This window comes from Sphaeramia orbicularis, chromosome 16 (genome assembly GCF_902148855.1).
Source record: "Sphaeramia orbicularis chromosome 16, fSphaOr1.1, whole genome shotgun sequence".
NCBI classification, from domain to species: domain Eukaryota; kingdom Metazoa; phylum Chordata; class Actinopteri; order Kurtiformes; family Apogonidae; genus Sphaeramia; species Sphaeramia orbicularis.
In genome coordinates, this window is record NC_043972.1 from 9,575,674 (window position 1) to 9,592,897 (window position 17,224).

General features: G+C 36.6%; 1 protein-coding gene across 1 annotated transcript in view; it reads right to left on the bottom strand.

Moving 5' to 3' along the window:
• me1 (malic enzyme 1, NADP(+)-dependent, cytosolic) overlaps positions 1-17,224 on the bottom strand; it is a 210,428-nt gene that overhangs the window by 47,650 nt on the left and 145,554 nt on the right. The window contains exons 4-5 of the mRNA XM_030158231.1: positions 12,606-12,681; positions 8,456-8,617 (exon numbers count right to left, since the gene is read on the bottom strand). Coding sequence (XP_030014091.1) covers positions 8,456-8,617; positions 12,606-12,681 — 238 coding nt within the window. The remainder of the gene's footprint in view (positions 1-8,455; positions 8,618-12,605; positions 12,682-17,224) is intronic.

Here is a 17,224-nt window from a genome sequence, read left to right on the forward strand (position 1 = left end):
TAGATTATCTGGTGTCAATAATATATAAAAGGTTTAGTTTTTTTTCCGTATTTAACAGAGAAGGCCCAGGTCAAAATAATCAATAATCAAAAGACAGAATAAAGTCCTGGTCTGGGGTCTGCCAGGCGGGTTGGACGTCTGCCAGTGGGCTTCTCTCTGCCCCAAACCCACTCAAGGACAAATATAATCCCATAATGACCGTCATTTTAATAATTAGCTGGTGCTACCAGTACGTCCAGGCCTCCCCCATCTGCTCCCATCATGCCTTCACATACAGGCCCACGGAGAGAGGCAGGAGACAGGGGGGGAAAGAGGCTCCTCTGCCCCCCTTAACCCCCCCCCCCAACCCCGTCCAGAAGAGCTCCATATGGATTAAGACACATACACAGAGCCAGGCCATTTATCCCATTACATGTCATTTAGCCTGTCATCTCTTTAGAATAATAGAAAAATGGAAAAGTTGGGCACAGTCAGACCGTCTACAGTCAAAAACCGTAATAGGTAAATGTATATGCACCTTGGTTTGAATTTTACCTTATATATTACCTGCATATATCCATATGGGTGCTTCTATCAAACTGGGTTTATTTTAGTATCTGGCACTATACCCAGCTTTTTAGAGCAAATAATTCAAGGTGAATTTAGACAAATTCCCCCCAGGATGTACCTAATGATGACCTCAGATAAATGCAAAAAAAAAGTATACTCTTGCTCTGAGCAATCCCATAATTAATGAATTTTTAATAAAATATTGGGGCCAAAAAAAGGACCAAAATTGGGACCAGTGCATTAGATGTGAAAACATGTCTGTAAATGGTCTTATATAGACTATAAATAAAGACACTGTGTTCAATGTGTCAATCCTAGTGGTTTTTCTAATCCACACATGTGGGTTTTTCATCAATCTCAGTCTCATTCCAGGTCTTGTATGTAACCCATCGTGTCCACCTGCGTTACATACAGAACCTGCCCATTTAAATGCATATAAATCGCAAATGATTTTGCAACAGCGGTCATGTTTGTGAAACACTCTGTCTTGAATAATTAGTTCAATTCCCAAAATGCACCTGTGAGAGAATAAAGAGATATTAAAAAAAACAGTAGCGCATAATTTCGTGTCCTTTTTACCGTGTTACATGCAGATTTTTGCAGTAAACATAGTGTAAAATAATACAATAGTTTCTCTTTTATCTAAGTATTTATTTTTCAAATAGACCCAAAGTGCTTCCAAACTTGCTTCATAACATTAGTCTACATCTGGTTTGAATTTTTAGCCCCATGTCCTGTTTTAAGGACCAGTTTCATACTGTAGATGCACCCATATATATGATACATATTTCTAATCTGTAGTATAGAGTTAGCTTTTTGTATATTTTAGTATTAATTAGCAGTATTTCAGTAGTATATGTATATTTAATATTTTATCTCTGTAGTTTTTGCATATTGCTAATGTTTCTCAGTATTTTGTGTGATATTTTTATATCGTCTTTTCTGCATTTTAACTGCTTGCTGCTAAGAAGACAGAGCTGCTGAACAGATTTACATTGTTCCTGTGACAAAGACAATAAAATTCTATTGTACTATATTCTATATTTGACTTTATGTCCAGTATTTGTTTAACCCATACGGACCCAGTGTTATTTGGCAGTTATGAAATGATTTTTTCTCTTTATTTAACCTTCCTGAACTGATTTATCACCATTTATTGTAATATCATCTTCTGTATTTTGTGTTTTTTCAGTGAAAATCATGTATTTTCTTATATTTAACTCACTGATCATGTAGATGTTCATAAAAGCTCAGAGTAAAGTTGATGGTTATTATATGAAAAACAGAGAAAACTGAAGAAAAATTGACTTTCTGAGCAAAATCTGTCAATAACTGAACATAAACCCAGTGTGTCCATCCACTGTCATTGGTCCAACTCCATGGGTTTTACTGGTGAATCAATGTTGTAGAAGATGATAGTGTTTCCACGGTAACTACGGAGCCTCTGAACGTCCAAAACGGGTCATATCTGATGACCATGAACAGATGAAGAACTGTATTTTACACCATTTATTTACATGTATTGATCGGATTCATGGATGAACAGGATCAGTAAATTCTTTTGGTCATAGTGGATGTTTTTTGTCTTTATGGGTTAATTCCCATTCTGCCTGATAAAAACAATTTCTGCAAATCCTGTTGCTTTCAAAAACAGGACAGATAGTGATCTAATAGTTGGAAACCAGAGCTGCAGCCTTTACCTTTCACCGTTAAAATAAATGTTAAAATCCCATCCAAAGCTAAATTTCCCAAAATGCTGAGCTACTCTCGCTAATGCAGGCTAATCCATTCTCGAACTGTGCCGTCACTCTCCGTGACACACACCTACATAAAAATCCTCCTGTCCGTCCACCTCTGACAGCGGGAATAAAACAGACCGAAGGCAAATCCAACGACGGATCAAAGTATCTGAAACAGCTTGTTAAAGTTGTGTCGTGATGTCTATAAACGTTTAACCGGCTGCAGCGCACATGGGCCGAGTTACTCAAACGCATTAGTGCATCCACTATGGAAACAGACAACGGGTCAAAAGGTACAGACACATTACTTCGGCTAGTCAGGATAAGAGAATCTGCTCTAAATCTAGTTCCAATAGCACAAAAAGATCAAATATGAAGATTTAACCCATAAAGACCCAAACAGCCACCGACGACCAAAACCATCTACTGATCTAAACTGTTTAATACCTGTTGATCCACTAATCCTATCAACACATGTAAATAATTGGTGTAAAATACAGTTTTATCTCAATTATTCATAGAATAAAATCTCCAAAAACAGGTAAATCGAGAATAGAATGAGCAAAATACTTGAAATACAGGGAAAAAGTGAAGAAAAAACCTTGAAATATGGCATAAAAGTGAACAAATACTTAGAAAATGAGTAAAATACAATGAAAAATAAGGAGAATTCATCATTTTATAACATCCAGAACCCTGTATTTATTCTGTTAACCCTCAAAAACCAAAAGCAGCTACTGATCTAAACTGTTTAATACCTGTTGATCGTCTAATCCTATCAATACATGTAAATAATTGGTGTAAAATACAGTTTATCATCTGTTCATGGTCATCAGATATGACCCATTTGGACGTTCAGAGGCTCCTTAGTTACCGTGGAAACCCTGTCATCTTCTACAACATTGATTCACCAGTAAAACCCATGGAGTTGGATCAATGACAGTGGATGGACACATTGGGTTTATGTTCAGTTAATGAGAGATTTTGCTGAAAAAGTCTCTATTTCTTCAGTTTTCTCCATTTTTGATAGAATAACCATCAAATTTACTCTGAGTTTCTATGAACATCTACATGATCAGTGAGTTAAATATAAGAAAATACATGATTTTCACTGAAAAAACACAAAATACAGAAGATGATATTACAATAAATGGTGATAAATCAGTTCAGGAAGGTTAAATAAAGAGAAAAAATCATTTCATAACTGCCAAATAACACTGGGTCCGTATGGGTTAAACAAATACTGGACATAAAGTCAAATATAGAATATAGTACAATAGAATTTTATTGTCTTTGTCACAGGAACAATGTAAATCTGTTCAGCAGCTCTGTCTTCTTAGCAGCAAGCAGTTAAAATGCAGAAAAGACGATATAAAAATATCACACAAAATACTGAGAAACATTAGCAATATGCAAAAACTACAGAGATAAAATATTAAATATACATATACTACTGAAATACTGCTAATTAATACTAAAATATACAAAAAGCTAACTCTATACTACAGATTAGAAATATGTATCATATATATGGGTGCATCTACAGTACAAGAAGATAGAAGACAGAAGATAATATTACAATAAATAGTGATAAATCACTTAAGGAAGGATAAATATAGAGAAAAAAATAATTTGGGAACTGCCAAATAACACTGGGTCCGTATGGGTTAAAACAATACTGGAACACAATAAAATAGAATACAACAGAAAAAAATACAGTTTTCATCTTTTCATGGTCATCAGATATGACCCATTTGGACATTAAGAGGCTCCTTAGTTACCGTGGAAACACCGTCATCTTCTACAACATTGATTCACCAGTCAAACCCATGGAGTTGGATCAATAACAGTGCAGATTCCTGAAATTGCGTTGTATGTTACGCCAATTCTTATGGCATTTGGCGTGCTATATGTATGCATTTTCATCCTTTTGCATGTTATTCAACACCATTTGATCACGTGTTAATTTAACGCCAAGATCTTCAGTTTACATAACCGTAACCACTAACCCTAACCACTAAACACGTGGTATTTGATGTGGAAAGCTTATAATGTGTACATATAACATGCCAATTAAAAGCGCAGTGTATATTTACGCAATTCATGATATCACGTTGGACAGTGGATGGACACAGTAGTTTTATGTTCAGTTAATGATATATTTCACAGAAAAAGTCACGTTTTCTTCAGTTTTCTCTGTTTTTGAAATAATAACCGTCAACTTTAATCTGAGCTTTTATGAACATCCACATGATCAGTGAATTAAATGAAGGAAAATACATGATGTTCACTGAAAAAACACAAAATACAGAGCTCGAGGAGACTGTGAGATGCCACGCAGGTGCACTACTGTTGGACAAACTACACTTTCAGCCACTGGAACTGAATATTGGAACAGTTTACCTCAACATAAGAGACTCACAGTCATATGCCTCCTTCAAATCACAACTTAAATACTGGAATTGAAGAAAACTAAGCCTGTGACCGTCAGTAGATCGTCCTCACTGTGTTGTTCTGTGTGTTTTGAGGATGTTTTGCCTTTTGTCACCTGTCTTTCGTGTCACCTGCCTAGGGACTACAGATGGAAATGAGCACTGCTGCTACAATCGGACATATTTACAGCTGCAGTTGTCGCCTGCCCGAGGAGATGAGGCTTGCGAATCAGTGTCATCTTTAAAGTCACCTCTTAAAACGCATTTTTATAGACTTGCCTTCATGTGATGGCGTCTCTTTTTAACTCTTTCGGTGCCAGACAGTTAAGGGGCTAATAAGCCTTAAAAGTGCCACAGAATTTGGCCGTTTGTCAGTATTTCGCGTCGTTTTTATAATCGAAGTCTGAATAGTCATCAGAATTCATTTTCTTGCAGATGGGACTGTTTTGACAGATCGCTGTGTTTACGATATTACTACAAAATGGCCATCTAATTTGCATATGATTTCATTCATAAATTCATTCATAAAATTTCCCAAGCAGAAAACGAAACGCGAGCTCTTCCTTGGTCAAAAACCGCTCGGTAACATCCGACCGATTGCTACTTAGATTCAAAACGCACCGGACGCAGCCGATTCATTATTGATCGTAATTTGCAAGAAGATTTGAAAGAGCGTCATCGAAATGTGAGAAAGAAATGGGGGTGGATGGTTTGTTTGTACACAAATATGGCATGTTCTCCAAAGCCGATCTGATCGGCCCATGGCACTGAAAGAGTTAATGTTTTTAATGTTGAATACTTAATTTTACCCTGTTTTGGTTATTCATTTATATTGACATACATGATGATGTTTTATTCCACTCCTTCATTTCGCACTGATCTGACAGCGTCATGTTCTGTTATTTCTGTCCTCTCCACTATGATACATTCAAAGTTAGTCATATTTTCATGTTTGCTGTACTCATCTCTTTTATTGTGTTGTTTGCTATGTTTTATTCTGCTGTTGTGCACTTTTGCTTTGTCTGTCAAAGCACTTTGTAAACTCAGTTTTTAAAGGTGCTATATAAATAAAGTTATTACCTCTGCCAGGGAGGTTATGTTTTTGCCAGGGTTTATTTGTTTGTTTGTTGGTTGGTTGGTTGGTTAGTTAGCAACATAAATGAAAAATGTTATGGATGGATTTTGATGAAATTTTCAGGAAATGTCCGAAATGGGACGAGTAACAAATGATCAGATTTTGGGAATGATCCGGATCACTGTCTGGATCCAGGAATTTTTAAAAGGATTCTTTATTATAGGGATTTTTTAAACATATGTATGTGTAACTCCAAAATAAATGGTCAGAGTGAAAGGGTAAAAAAAAAAATACAGAATAAGTTCCCAACAGGTTCTACAAGATATTGAAGATTGATCTGGATCCTCACAAAATTCTGGACACCATGATCCAGAACAGGAAAAAATAGTGGAGTTTTAGAATTTTCATTCTAACAAGGGAACAAATTATTGTATTGACATGCAACAAACACCAAAATATAGCCATGACAGTGTGAAATCTGAAGCGCGCCAACGGATTTGTTTTCAACGACTACGGAGGTAGATCCAGGAGAAAACCGCCATTTCCGAAAAAGTGATTTTCGTTGGGTATTATTTTTAGTAGATCACAGCATGGGAGACTGAGCTGCCTTTGCGGAGGTCTGCGCTCTCTGAGTGCTTTTCCAGTTATTACTGTAGATGTTCATTAATATGCACTGTCCCTAATAAATAAATACTGTCATAATAAATGGTGATAAATCACTTAAGAAAAGTTAAATACAGAGAAAAAACACTTTGGAATGGCCATAAAAGTAACCCCAGGTCTTTGTGGTTTAATATCTTTAATGATCTTTGTGGAAAACCAGCAGTGTTTCTTCAGATATAATGCAGATGTGATGAAGTGTGCACTGGGTCGGATCCATCACCTGCACCACTGTTTTTCCTCTTCTTTGTTTCTCCGATCTGCCTTATCCTCGCCTCTTTCTTAACTTTCTTGCTTAATTTTATTCACAAACTCATCTAAAATCCTTAATCCCCCTGAGACTCACTGCATTGAAACCGGCCCTGAGTCATCTGAAGGCTGTTCTGGAAAATCGAGCGCAGACTCCAGCGGGTTGAGCTCAGCTGTGCATCGGCGGCCGCCACGCCCTCCACCCGAGCCAACATGACACGGATACACACAGCCTTGTATATTCAGAGGAGGGCACGGGCTATTCTTAGTCTGTTTAAGGCCGCCAAAACACGTGCTGTCCTGCACAGAGTTTGGATTGTCTTTCAGGGATCAGGGCTGAGAAGCAGAGCTCGGTTGGCACGGCGACGGGTGCTTTCCCAGCTGGCATCTATCAGTGGAGCTGCTTACCTCACCCGTGCAAAGGGTGTTTCCTGCTTGTAAAGTGTGAGATTTGTTTTCTTTTTCGAGGCCAACCTGACTACAGCGGATTAAGATAATTTCTCCAGTGGCATGGCATGTAAATTCTACAGCAGAGGATTGGGACACTGGAAAAAATAAAAAAAATTAAGGTTCAGAACTTTTTTTTAATTAATTATTGTTCTGCGAAAAAAGTCAGAATTCTGCACAAAAGTCAGAATCCTGAGATTAAAGTCAGAATTTTGTGAAAAAGTCAGAATTCAGCGAAAAAAGTCAGAATTCTGAAAAAAAAAAAAGTCAGAATTGTAAGATCAAAGTCAGAATTCTCAGGAAAAAAAGTCAGAATTCTGCAAAAAAAAAAGTCAGAATTGTAAGATCAAAGTCAGAATTCTGCAAAAAAAAGTCAGAATTGTAAGATCAAAGTCAGAATTCTGAGAAAAAAAGTCAGAATTCTGTAAAAAAAAAAAAAAAAAAAAAAAAAAAAAGAAAAAAGAAAAGAAAAAGAAAAAAAGTCAGAATTCTGTGAAAAAAAGTCAGAATTCTGAGAAAAGAAAAATTGAATTCTGAGATTAAAGTCAGAATTCTGACAAAAAACATCAGAATTATACAAAAAAAGTCAGAATTCATAGATTAAAGTCAGAATTCTGCAACAACAAAAGTCAGAATTCTGTAAAAAAAAAAAAAAAAAAAAAGGCAGAATTCAGCAAAAAAAGGAGTCAGAATTCTGAGATTAAAGTCAGATTTCTGAGAAAAAACATCAGAATTCTGTAAAAAAAAAAAAAACCCTCGGAATTCTGCGAAAAAAGATGTCAGAATTCTGAGATTAAAGTCAAAATTCTGTGAAAAACGTCAGAATTCTGAAAAAAAAAAAGAATTCTGAGATTAAAGTCCGAATTCTGAGAAAAAAACATCAGAATTCTGTAAAAAAAAAAAAAAAAGAAAAAAAAGTCAGAATTCTGCGGACAAAAAGTCCGAATTCTGAGATTAAAGTCAGAATTCTGAGAAAAAAGACAGAATTCTGAGAAAAAAAACCTCAGAATTCTGCACATAAAGTCAGAATTCTGATTTCAGCCAAAGCACAAACTCCTGGCTCCAGACCACCCCTTCACAAGCCAGAGGGTGACGTGGTTGTGGATATTTTTACACAGTTACTACTTCGATAGAGCAGCATTTATGAACTGAATAGAACGTGTAAAGGTAATGTCATCCAGGGGGTGTGTGCTGTTTCCTGTTGTAGTTGTGTTTTTGTGTTTTCACAGCTCCACTCCACCTCTCACTGGGTGGAACCACAGCGGTGTTACATGCATACCCTCTATATTTAGACCTGTTCTCACCTCATTGTCCGTTCCCACGTCCAGCATGACCGGCAGGCACTGCTGTGGCGGCATTCCTCCGCAGGCGGTGTAGAGCGCCAGCTTTCCCACCGGGATGCCCATACCGTTGCAACCCAGGTCTCCGAGGCCCAGGATCCTCTCACCGTCCGTCACACACACGGCCTGCCAAGTCACATAACAATCAGCTGTAAGGCATCCCGTAGTAGCAAAATGGGATCTCACCAGCATGTTCTATAAAGAATCAATGACAATGCAGGATTGTCAGGTTCTGTTCTATGTTCCAGTACTATGGTCTGGATGCAGATCAATTTAACAATAGAAGTGGGCGGGACTTTCACTGGAGGAGAACTCAACTAATTCAAAGTCCATATATGACTTCTATCAGTGATCAATAAGAACTATATTGATATCTGTAACCATTTACATGTTAGAAACCATCAAAATATGGACCATTAGAAGGAAAGGCACATTTATAATACACCCAAGGAAAAAAGAAACGCACCATTTTCATTTCCTCGATTTTTTCAGAAATATGACAGTTATTGCAAAATTACAAACTGCAATGACTTCAGTACTATTCTGAGTCAAAATTAAATTATTGTTTCCCTGGTTCCGGTTGATTGATTTTGATAAGCAATAAGAACTGTATTTCTGTATTCCTCACCCATGTCTGCTCATGAGTGAAACTCACAGATGAATTGGACCTCTTCTCAATTGTGCACAACCATTCCCTATAAAAAGACACCAAAATGGAGCAGAAACACATTTGTCCACAATGCCACGACTACTGAAACCAGGGAGAGATCGGGCCACATTGGGCCGAAACCTGCCACGGAGATGTGACAGCCGATTGGGATGGTCCTCTGCAGCGGTTCTAACACACGGTCGACCAGATCTGGGACAGTCGTTGGAGGAGCCGGTGGTGTGGCAACGCTCAGCAAGGTGTACAACGGTAGAGTGGTGGAGTCCAAACACCCTGGCTACGGCCCGTCTGCTCCGTCCAGCTTGAAGCATGCCAATGGCCTGATCTCTCTCTGGTTGTAGTAGTCGTGGCATTGTGGACAAATGTGTTTTTGCTCCATTTTGGTGTCTTTTTATAGGGAATGGTTGTGCACAATTGAGGAGAGGTCCAATTCATCTGTCAAAAATTTAAAAATCAAAATTTTTCAAAACTGTGAACTAACGTTGTAGGAACTGTCCCAAGGAAGATGCATATAACATTTGAAATGAAACCGACCAGTAGTTTCAGAGAAGAAGATTGTTGAAATCTAGATGGTGGTGACCTTGAGTTTGAACTGTCAAGGTCAAAGGTCATGGACCCAAATGACTTCCTATCATTGATCAATAGGAACTATATTGATATCTCTACCCATTTACATGTTATAAACCATCAAAATATGGACCATTAGAAGTAAAAGCTATTTGTTTTTTTTTTTAATTTTCCAAAATGTGTCAAAAATGTAAAAAAAAAATCTAAATTTCTCAAGACTGTGAACAAACTTTGCAGCCACTGTCCCAAGGAAGATACATATACAATTTAGAGCGAATCCAACCTCTAACTTCAGAGAAAAACGTTGAAATGTAGACATTGGTGACCTAGAGTTTGACCCTTCAAGGTCACTCAAGGTCAAAGGTCATAGGTCATGGACCCAAATGAAAGTCCATATATGACTTCTATCAGTGATCAATAGGAACTATATTAATATCTGTAACCATTTACATGTTATGCACCATTAAAATATGGACCATTAGAAGGAAAGACACATTTATAACATTTCAAAATTTCTCAAAATTGTGCACAAACTTCATAGACATTGTCCCAACGAAGCTACATCTAAAATTTTTAATTAATCTGACCATCAGTTTAATTGGAGATGATGTTTGAAGAAATTGCTAATGAAGACAAAGACGATGACGCAACAAAAAACGAAGACAGCAACAGACTCCGCCCCTCCACATTAACTCATGACCTCTCGGCTGGTGAACTAACCAGCAAACATGACAATCCGTTTAACTCTGAGGGTGCTCTTTAGCCATCCTAACAACAGATTTAATTCACACTGAGAGAATAAACAAAGCATAAAGCAGCGTTTCTGTCTCCGTGACTCATTAACTTAAACTTTTTACCACTCTTCTACCAGGAAACATGGTTTTTTCCCTCACTTTCAGCCAGGGCCTCCTACATGCTGCTGGCTCTCCACTCACTAGTCACTTTACTTAATAAGCAATAAATAAGTTCCTCTGGGTTGATTCCACAGCATGAAACAGATCAACATTTAATATCAACAGCAGAAGTGTTTAATTTAAAGCATTCCTAAATCCGGAGCGGTTTGTGTCGTGACGCAGATGGATCTGGCTGTTTTTTTTTTGTTTTTTTTTCAGCCGTCCACAGTGTGACAGATTTAAAGAGTGTCGTTAGTTTTCTCCTCTAAAATACATAATGACCCGACTGAATATCATTAGCAGCTTTTTCCCCCCAACCATCCCACTGCTCATTACTGTAATAGGTGACAGAAAATACCCGTGGACGGCTGCTTTGGCTCCGCTTTGCCCTTTCTCTACTGAAATGCTAAAAGTAGGGCACATTACGATAAGACCACCCCGACATGGAGAGGCGGCATGTCAGCGCCGAGGTAAATGCCCTGCTGTTGACAGCTATGAACAGGTGGCTGAGGCTGCAGGTATATTTGACATGCCAGGAATGCCTGCTGGTTTCGTCATTCTGCATATGACCAGATTATGACTTGCACATATTTGCTCTGAGCACTAGATTAAAGGAATGTTTCAGGCGTTTGGGAAAGTGGCCAAAGGTGGAGCAGGTCAAGAGGCACAAAACACAAAATAGTAGATCACTGGATTCATATATTATTAGCCTTTTAGCAAAATAATCTGTGTATCATTTGTTCTTTTCATATTCAATTGAGAATCCACAAGTGGAAAATGAAAAAATTACTCGTTGTTTTTTAGAGCTGTAACTGATTAATCGATTAGGTGCTTGAAGCGAATGCAAAAATTCACAATTTGATTAATCGACTCGAATTGATTGAAGGGAAATATTCTATTGCAGTTTTCCTAAACTGAAGCTTCTTTGTGCATCACAATAAGCGTTCATGGTAAACACAACAGTGGAACCTATGTTTAACAGCAGAGAAATGAAGGAAACAAAGCTTTGATTCAGGAGAATTGTGGTTGAATGATTTTTTTTTATCACTTTGAATCAATAAATTGTTTCAGCTCTATTATTTTATTATTCATGTGCAAATCAAAAATCAAAAAACGAGTTGTTTTTTTTCATTCTTTCCATTGTATGCACAAATTAAAATTGGAATTAAGCAATCGGTGTATCTTTTGATAAATGGATTTTCTTTTCCAAAACAAAAGAAAAATTAGTGGTTAATTGATTTTCCTATTAAAACAGACAAATTAAAATTGAATTTCAAGGTGTTTTTCTTTTTCAGCGTCAAAACAGATAAACCAAATTCAAAAAAACAGATTGATTTTTGTTTTCTCTTTCTAATAACAAAAAATAAAGTTACCAGCTGACAGAAATGGAAAAACAGACCAAAAAGACCGGATGTTGTCATTTTTTTAACGAACTGGAAGATTCGTACAAACCCATCGTTCGTAAGAATCTTTGTGACCTACAGTAGGCATTAGCGCTCTTTCCTTGAAAATGATAACATTTAGTCTCAGCGAATGAAAAATTTTAGTCCTTACTTTCACATAATAACAGTACAACGGGCCTCATAGTTATTATACACACACAGCCACGCTTCTGTCAGTCTGCCCCAGGGCAGCTGTGGCTACAGATGTAGTTTACCACCACCAGAGGAAGAATGTGAGAGCGAATGAATAATGGATCCTCTGTACGTGCTTTGAGTATGCATTCATAGAAAAGCGCTAAATAAATCTAATTCATTATTATTATTATTATTATTATTATTATTATTATTATTATTATACACCAACATGCACAAAAAATACACTAAGAAACCTAAAAAAAATGCACTTAAATATACAAACAATATGTTAAAATGCACTTAAATATGATAAAATACTGAAAAACTACACTAAAATATACACAAAATCTGCTAAAATACACATATATAAGAGAGATATCCAGGATTATTGTTGAGGAGATTTTATTTACCTTGACGTCCTTTTCTGGCCAGTTCTGCAGAATGGTAGAAATGTGGCCACGATCATGAATGGTGATGAAGAGTCCCCTGGAATGAACAAAAAAATGAAGTAATGTCAGTGAATGTCACACTTTAGATCACTAAAATACAAAAAGCCACAGCTGGTGGATTGGACTTTGCAGATTCTATTGGCTCTGATTAAAAGAACATTATTGAGAGTAAAGGAAGTAAAGATTGTGATATTTGATTTTAACTCAAAGGAATTTCTACCAACGTACTGGAGTTTTTCAGTTTTACTGCAAATGTACACGACTCACCTGGACTTCATTAAATAACTCGTTCAGATCGTTCCATTGGATAATTACTGCAGTGACTAATAGGTTTCAGCTGCAACAAGTTCTTTAACCCTTGAACTGAACCAGTGGGTAGGTTCTCATTTCTTAAACAACTATGCAAAAAGAGGTGGAAAAGATGTAACGCTGTGTCAGAAAGGTCAAATAACTGACCTGCACAAAGCAATGAAAGCAACTAAATATATGATGAAACGACTATAACTGGTTAAAAACCACTGTCTTATTAAAACCTGGAGGAATCGCGATGAACCATCAACTTCAACTAAGAAATGCGGACTGTGACTGCGATCAAAAAGCATTTGGTGAAGTGAAATTGTAAAAAAAAAAAAAAAAAAAAAGAACTGGAGGGTGGGTTTAATAGTGAAAGTGGGAGAATTTTCACACAGTGAAGGGACTTGAACTAAACATCTGTAGAACCTCAAGAAAACCACTGATTAGTGCAGATAATCAGAAAAAAATGCTTTGATTTTCTTAAGAGCAGAAAGATTGAACTGTGTTTCCATGGAAAAAGGTCACATGGTCTGTTGAGTCCAGAATGACCCTGTTCCAGAGTGATTACCCATCATGCCTTGTGCCTACAGTGGTGTGATTATGGGGTTCTTTAGTTGTTCAGGTCTAGGCTCAGGAAGGTCTGTGTCCATAAAATGAGTTCAGCTGAACCTGAATGAGCAGGTCTGAACATCAGCAGAGTTTTACTTCATATTTACCTCCGCCAAGGAGGTTATGTTTTTGCCAGGGTTTGTTTGTTTGTTGGTTTGTTTGTTTGTTGGTTTGTTTGTTTGTTTGTTTGTTTGTTTGTCCGTTAGTGTGCAACATAACTCAAAAAGTTATGGACAGATTTGGATGAAATTTTCAGGGTTTGTTGGAAATGGAATAAGGAAGAAATGATTAAATTTTGGTGGTGATCGGGGATGGGGGGGCCCACGGGGGGGCCCATTTCCAACAAACCCTGAAAATTTCATCAAAATCTGTCCATAACTTTTTGAGTTATGTTGCTCACTAACGGACAGACAAACAGACAGACAAACAAACAAACCCTGGCAAAAACATAACCTCCTTGGCGTGGGGGGGCCCACGGGGGGGGCCACTGATCAGCCTTGGCGGAGGTCTGCGCTCTCCGAGTGCTTCTAGTTTTCTCCTGTTTTTGATAGGAAGGTTAGACCTTGTATTTTGGTTTCTTTTATTTTGCAGGTCAGCCTAATTTGTCATTAGTGCAGTTTTGTTTGTTGTTTTGGCCGGAGCCCACCCTGAAGTTTCAGTTACCTTATGTCTAGCTGTCAATATCCTTTTGTTGCACCTTGTAAATAAATCACCTTTTTTTGTTAAACTTGTAAAACCCGTGTCCAGGGTTTTCTTCTCTATGGCTTGGGAGTGAGGAAAAGTGATCACAAACTTCGTGTTGCACCCTGGGTCCCCTAGCCGGGGCGTAACAGTAGAAATAAAATTTGAAATAAAATAAAAATAAAATTTGTCTTTGTCAGTGTCGGATTGATTCAAAATCGATTTATTTTGCTCTAGCAATTTTAGCTAGCAGCACCATACGAAACTTTACGGTCCGTCACTTCTCGTCACTTGTCGTTTAGGCCGTTTTTTCCAATTACGTAGACAATTTGAGAAACAGTATAAATTCTTAAGCAAATAAAACAAAAAAAATATGTCAAATGCATAATCTTTTTCAGTTTGTATAATTTCTATTTATTCCTCGAGCAATTTTTTTTATTTTATTTATTTATTTATTTATTTATTCTTTCCTAATGTTTTTACTTACATGTATTTCTCTATATAATCTAAAAGATTTTGTGAATTATGGAACTTTCTACCCTTGTTGTTGTATACTATTATGTATATTTACTGTTCAATGTTAATTGTTCAAAAAAAAAAAAAAAAAACTTGTCGTTTGGATTCGTCCTCTGGTCCCCACTCTACCTGCAAACATGGAGACTAAAGTTGGGAGAAAGCAGCAGAGTCCTGTCTGGGATTTACGGGAATAAAAGATATGAAAAAAAGTCAAACTAAACTAAGCATTTAGAAAAAAAAAAGAAAACTAATAAAAACTATCAAACCTGCTCTAAAAACGAATTAAAACTAAATGAATTAGAGAGAAAAAAAAAAGTCCAAACTAAATAAAACTAAACTATAATGAAAAATCCAAAACTATTAGAACTTTGGTGTGAGCTCCACCTCGGAGCCTGTTTGAAGTTCAGTTCAGTTCCAGCTCCTACTCGGCCTCTTAACTGTGGTTTTATTGAATACTGATGGACGCTGGAGTTCAAAGCTGAGCCTGAAGCTCTGGGCCTTTGCACGGAGAGTTTGTTTTGGACCGTTAAGGCTCCCCAGATACTCATTCATCCTACATTCACCCCCCATGGCATCAGCGTCCTTGGCTCCAGGACAATCTCAGGATGAAGAGATCGTCTCCATGCGTGGGGTCCAGCTGCCCCGGTCTTTCCCCCCCGACGCACCCATCTGGTTTGAGGTACGAGGGAACACCTTCTGCATGAGCCGGTCGCCGTAAAAACCTCATATTTGTAAGAATCTGCTCATAAAGTCCAAGCCTGTCCCGGGTCAGCCTTGTAGAAAATGACAGTCCGAAATGACCTAACGTGAACAATATGAAGCCCAACGTAAATATGTCACATAAAAATGCTTTGATACCTTCAGGGTACAGGGTTAGCGTAGGTTTTTACACAAATAACCAAGTAAAAAAACGGTTTCTGAGTGTAGGGATTTTTAAAAAAATGAATCTGAATAGAGATAACATGTATATACAACTATCAGCTCTACTGTTCTGCAATAAAAAGGCAATATTTATTCAATACTTATCAAAATATAAATGGACTATATATGTTATTTTTATTTTTACTGATAAGCAAAGAAAAAAGCGGTTTCTGAGTGAAGGGATTAAAAAATGAATCTGAATAGTGATAACATATATACAACTATCCGCTCTTCTGTTCTGCAGCAACAATGTAATATTTATTCAATACTTATCAAAATATAATTGGACTATTTTCATTTTTATATAGACTTGGTTCATAGATATACATACTGTTAATATTGTTAATATCATGTTAATACTGTTAATTTGCATCTATTCATAGTTTGTCCATTTTTATTTTTTATTCTATTTAGCTCGTCTTATATTACTTTAATTTTTATTTTATTTATTTTATTTTATTTTTTTTTTTTTTACAATTTTTATTCTTTTTTTTTTTATCTTATTTTTAGTTTTTGTAATTTTATAGGCTATTCACTCTTTTCTTATTTTCCACAGTACTGGTGTTTTGTCAATATTGTTGCACTGACTGGAGTAGCACAATGACAATAAAGGCTATTCTATTCTATTCTATTCTATTCTATTCTATTCTATTCTATTCTATTGATCGACTACAGAAGTGAATGGTTTAGTGTGTTTTGTGCTGTTATTTCTTTATTTCTTCATTTAAGAATCCCCATTCGCCTGTGCCAAAGTAGAGACTATTCTTCCTGGGGACCATTCCCAATGTTAAATATTACAATTTCTACATTTACAAATAAATAAATAAATGTTAAAAATTATGTAAAAATTGTAATACTTTAACATTGGGAATAGACCCTGTGACCCTAGTGAGGATAACGTGGGTTCAGAAAATGAATGAATGAACATTTACAAAGCACATAGAAAAAAAACATAGTTACATTAATTTAGCATTGTTTCACTATTGATTACAGATTTCTTAAAATTTGTTTATTTGCTGAAATTAGCTTTATTATTACCCATAATGACCTAGTGCTACTTTTGTGGCAGTTCCCAATTTTTTTTCTCCTTTCTTAAGTGATTTATCATCATTTATTATAATATTATCCTCTGTATTTTGCATTTTCAATGTAAATGAGCTATTTTTTTTATTAGTCTTTGCTACATTCATTTGTGTATTTGGACCATAATGGTTCAAAAAGGTAGAATTTGAACCCTCCAGGTGCTGCAAAGCTATCTTTATATTCATTCCGGCAAAAATTGAGTGGATTTCTACAACCTGTTTTAATTCCTGCTTGATTTGTTGCGTCTATAACTAGTTATGTCACAATATTTGCACATATAATTTCTCCTAGCACAGAGAAATGGGACAGAGCAGCACGGTCAACAACCTGTAAGGGGCAGGGTGTGAAGTAGCTCATTTGCATTTAAAGGGCCAGCACTCAAAACCACTTTTCTGGTGTCATTATTCAAAAATACAGTTACGGAAAAAATTATTAGACCATCAAAAGTCATCAGAAACAATGGTTATGCAATCCAG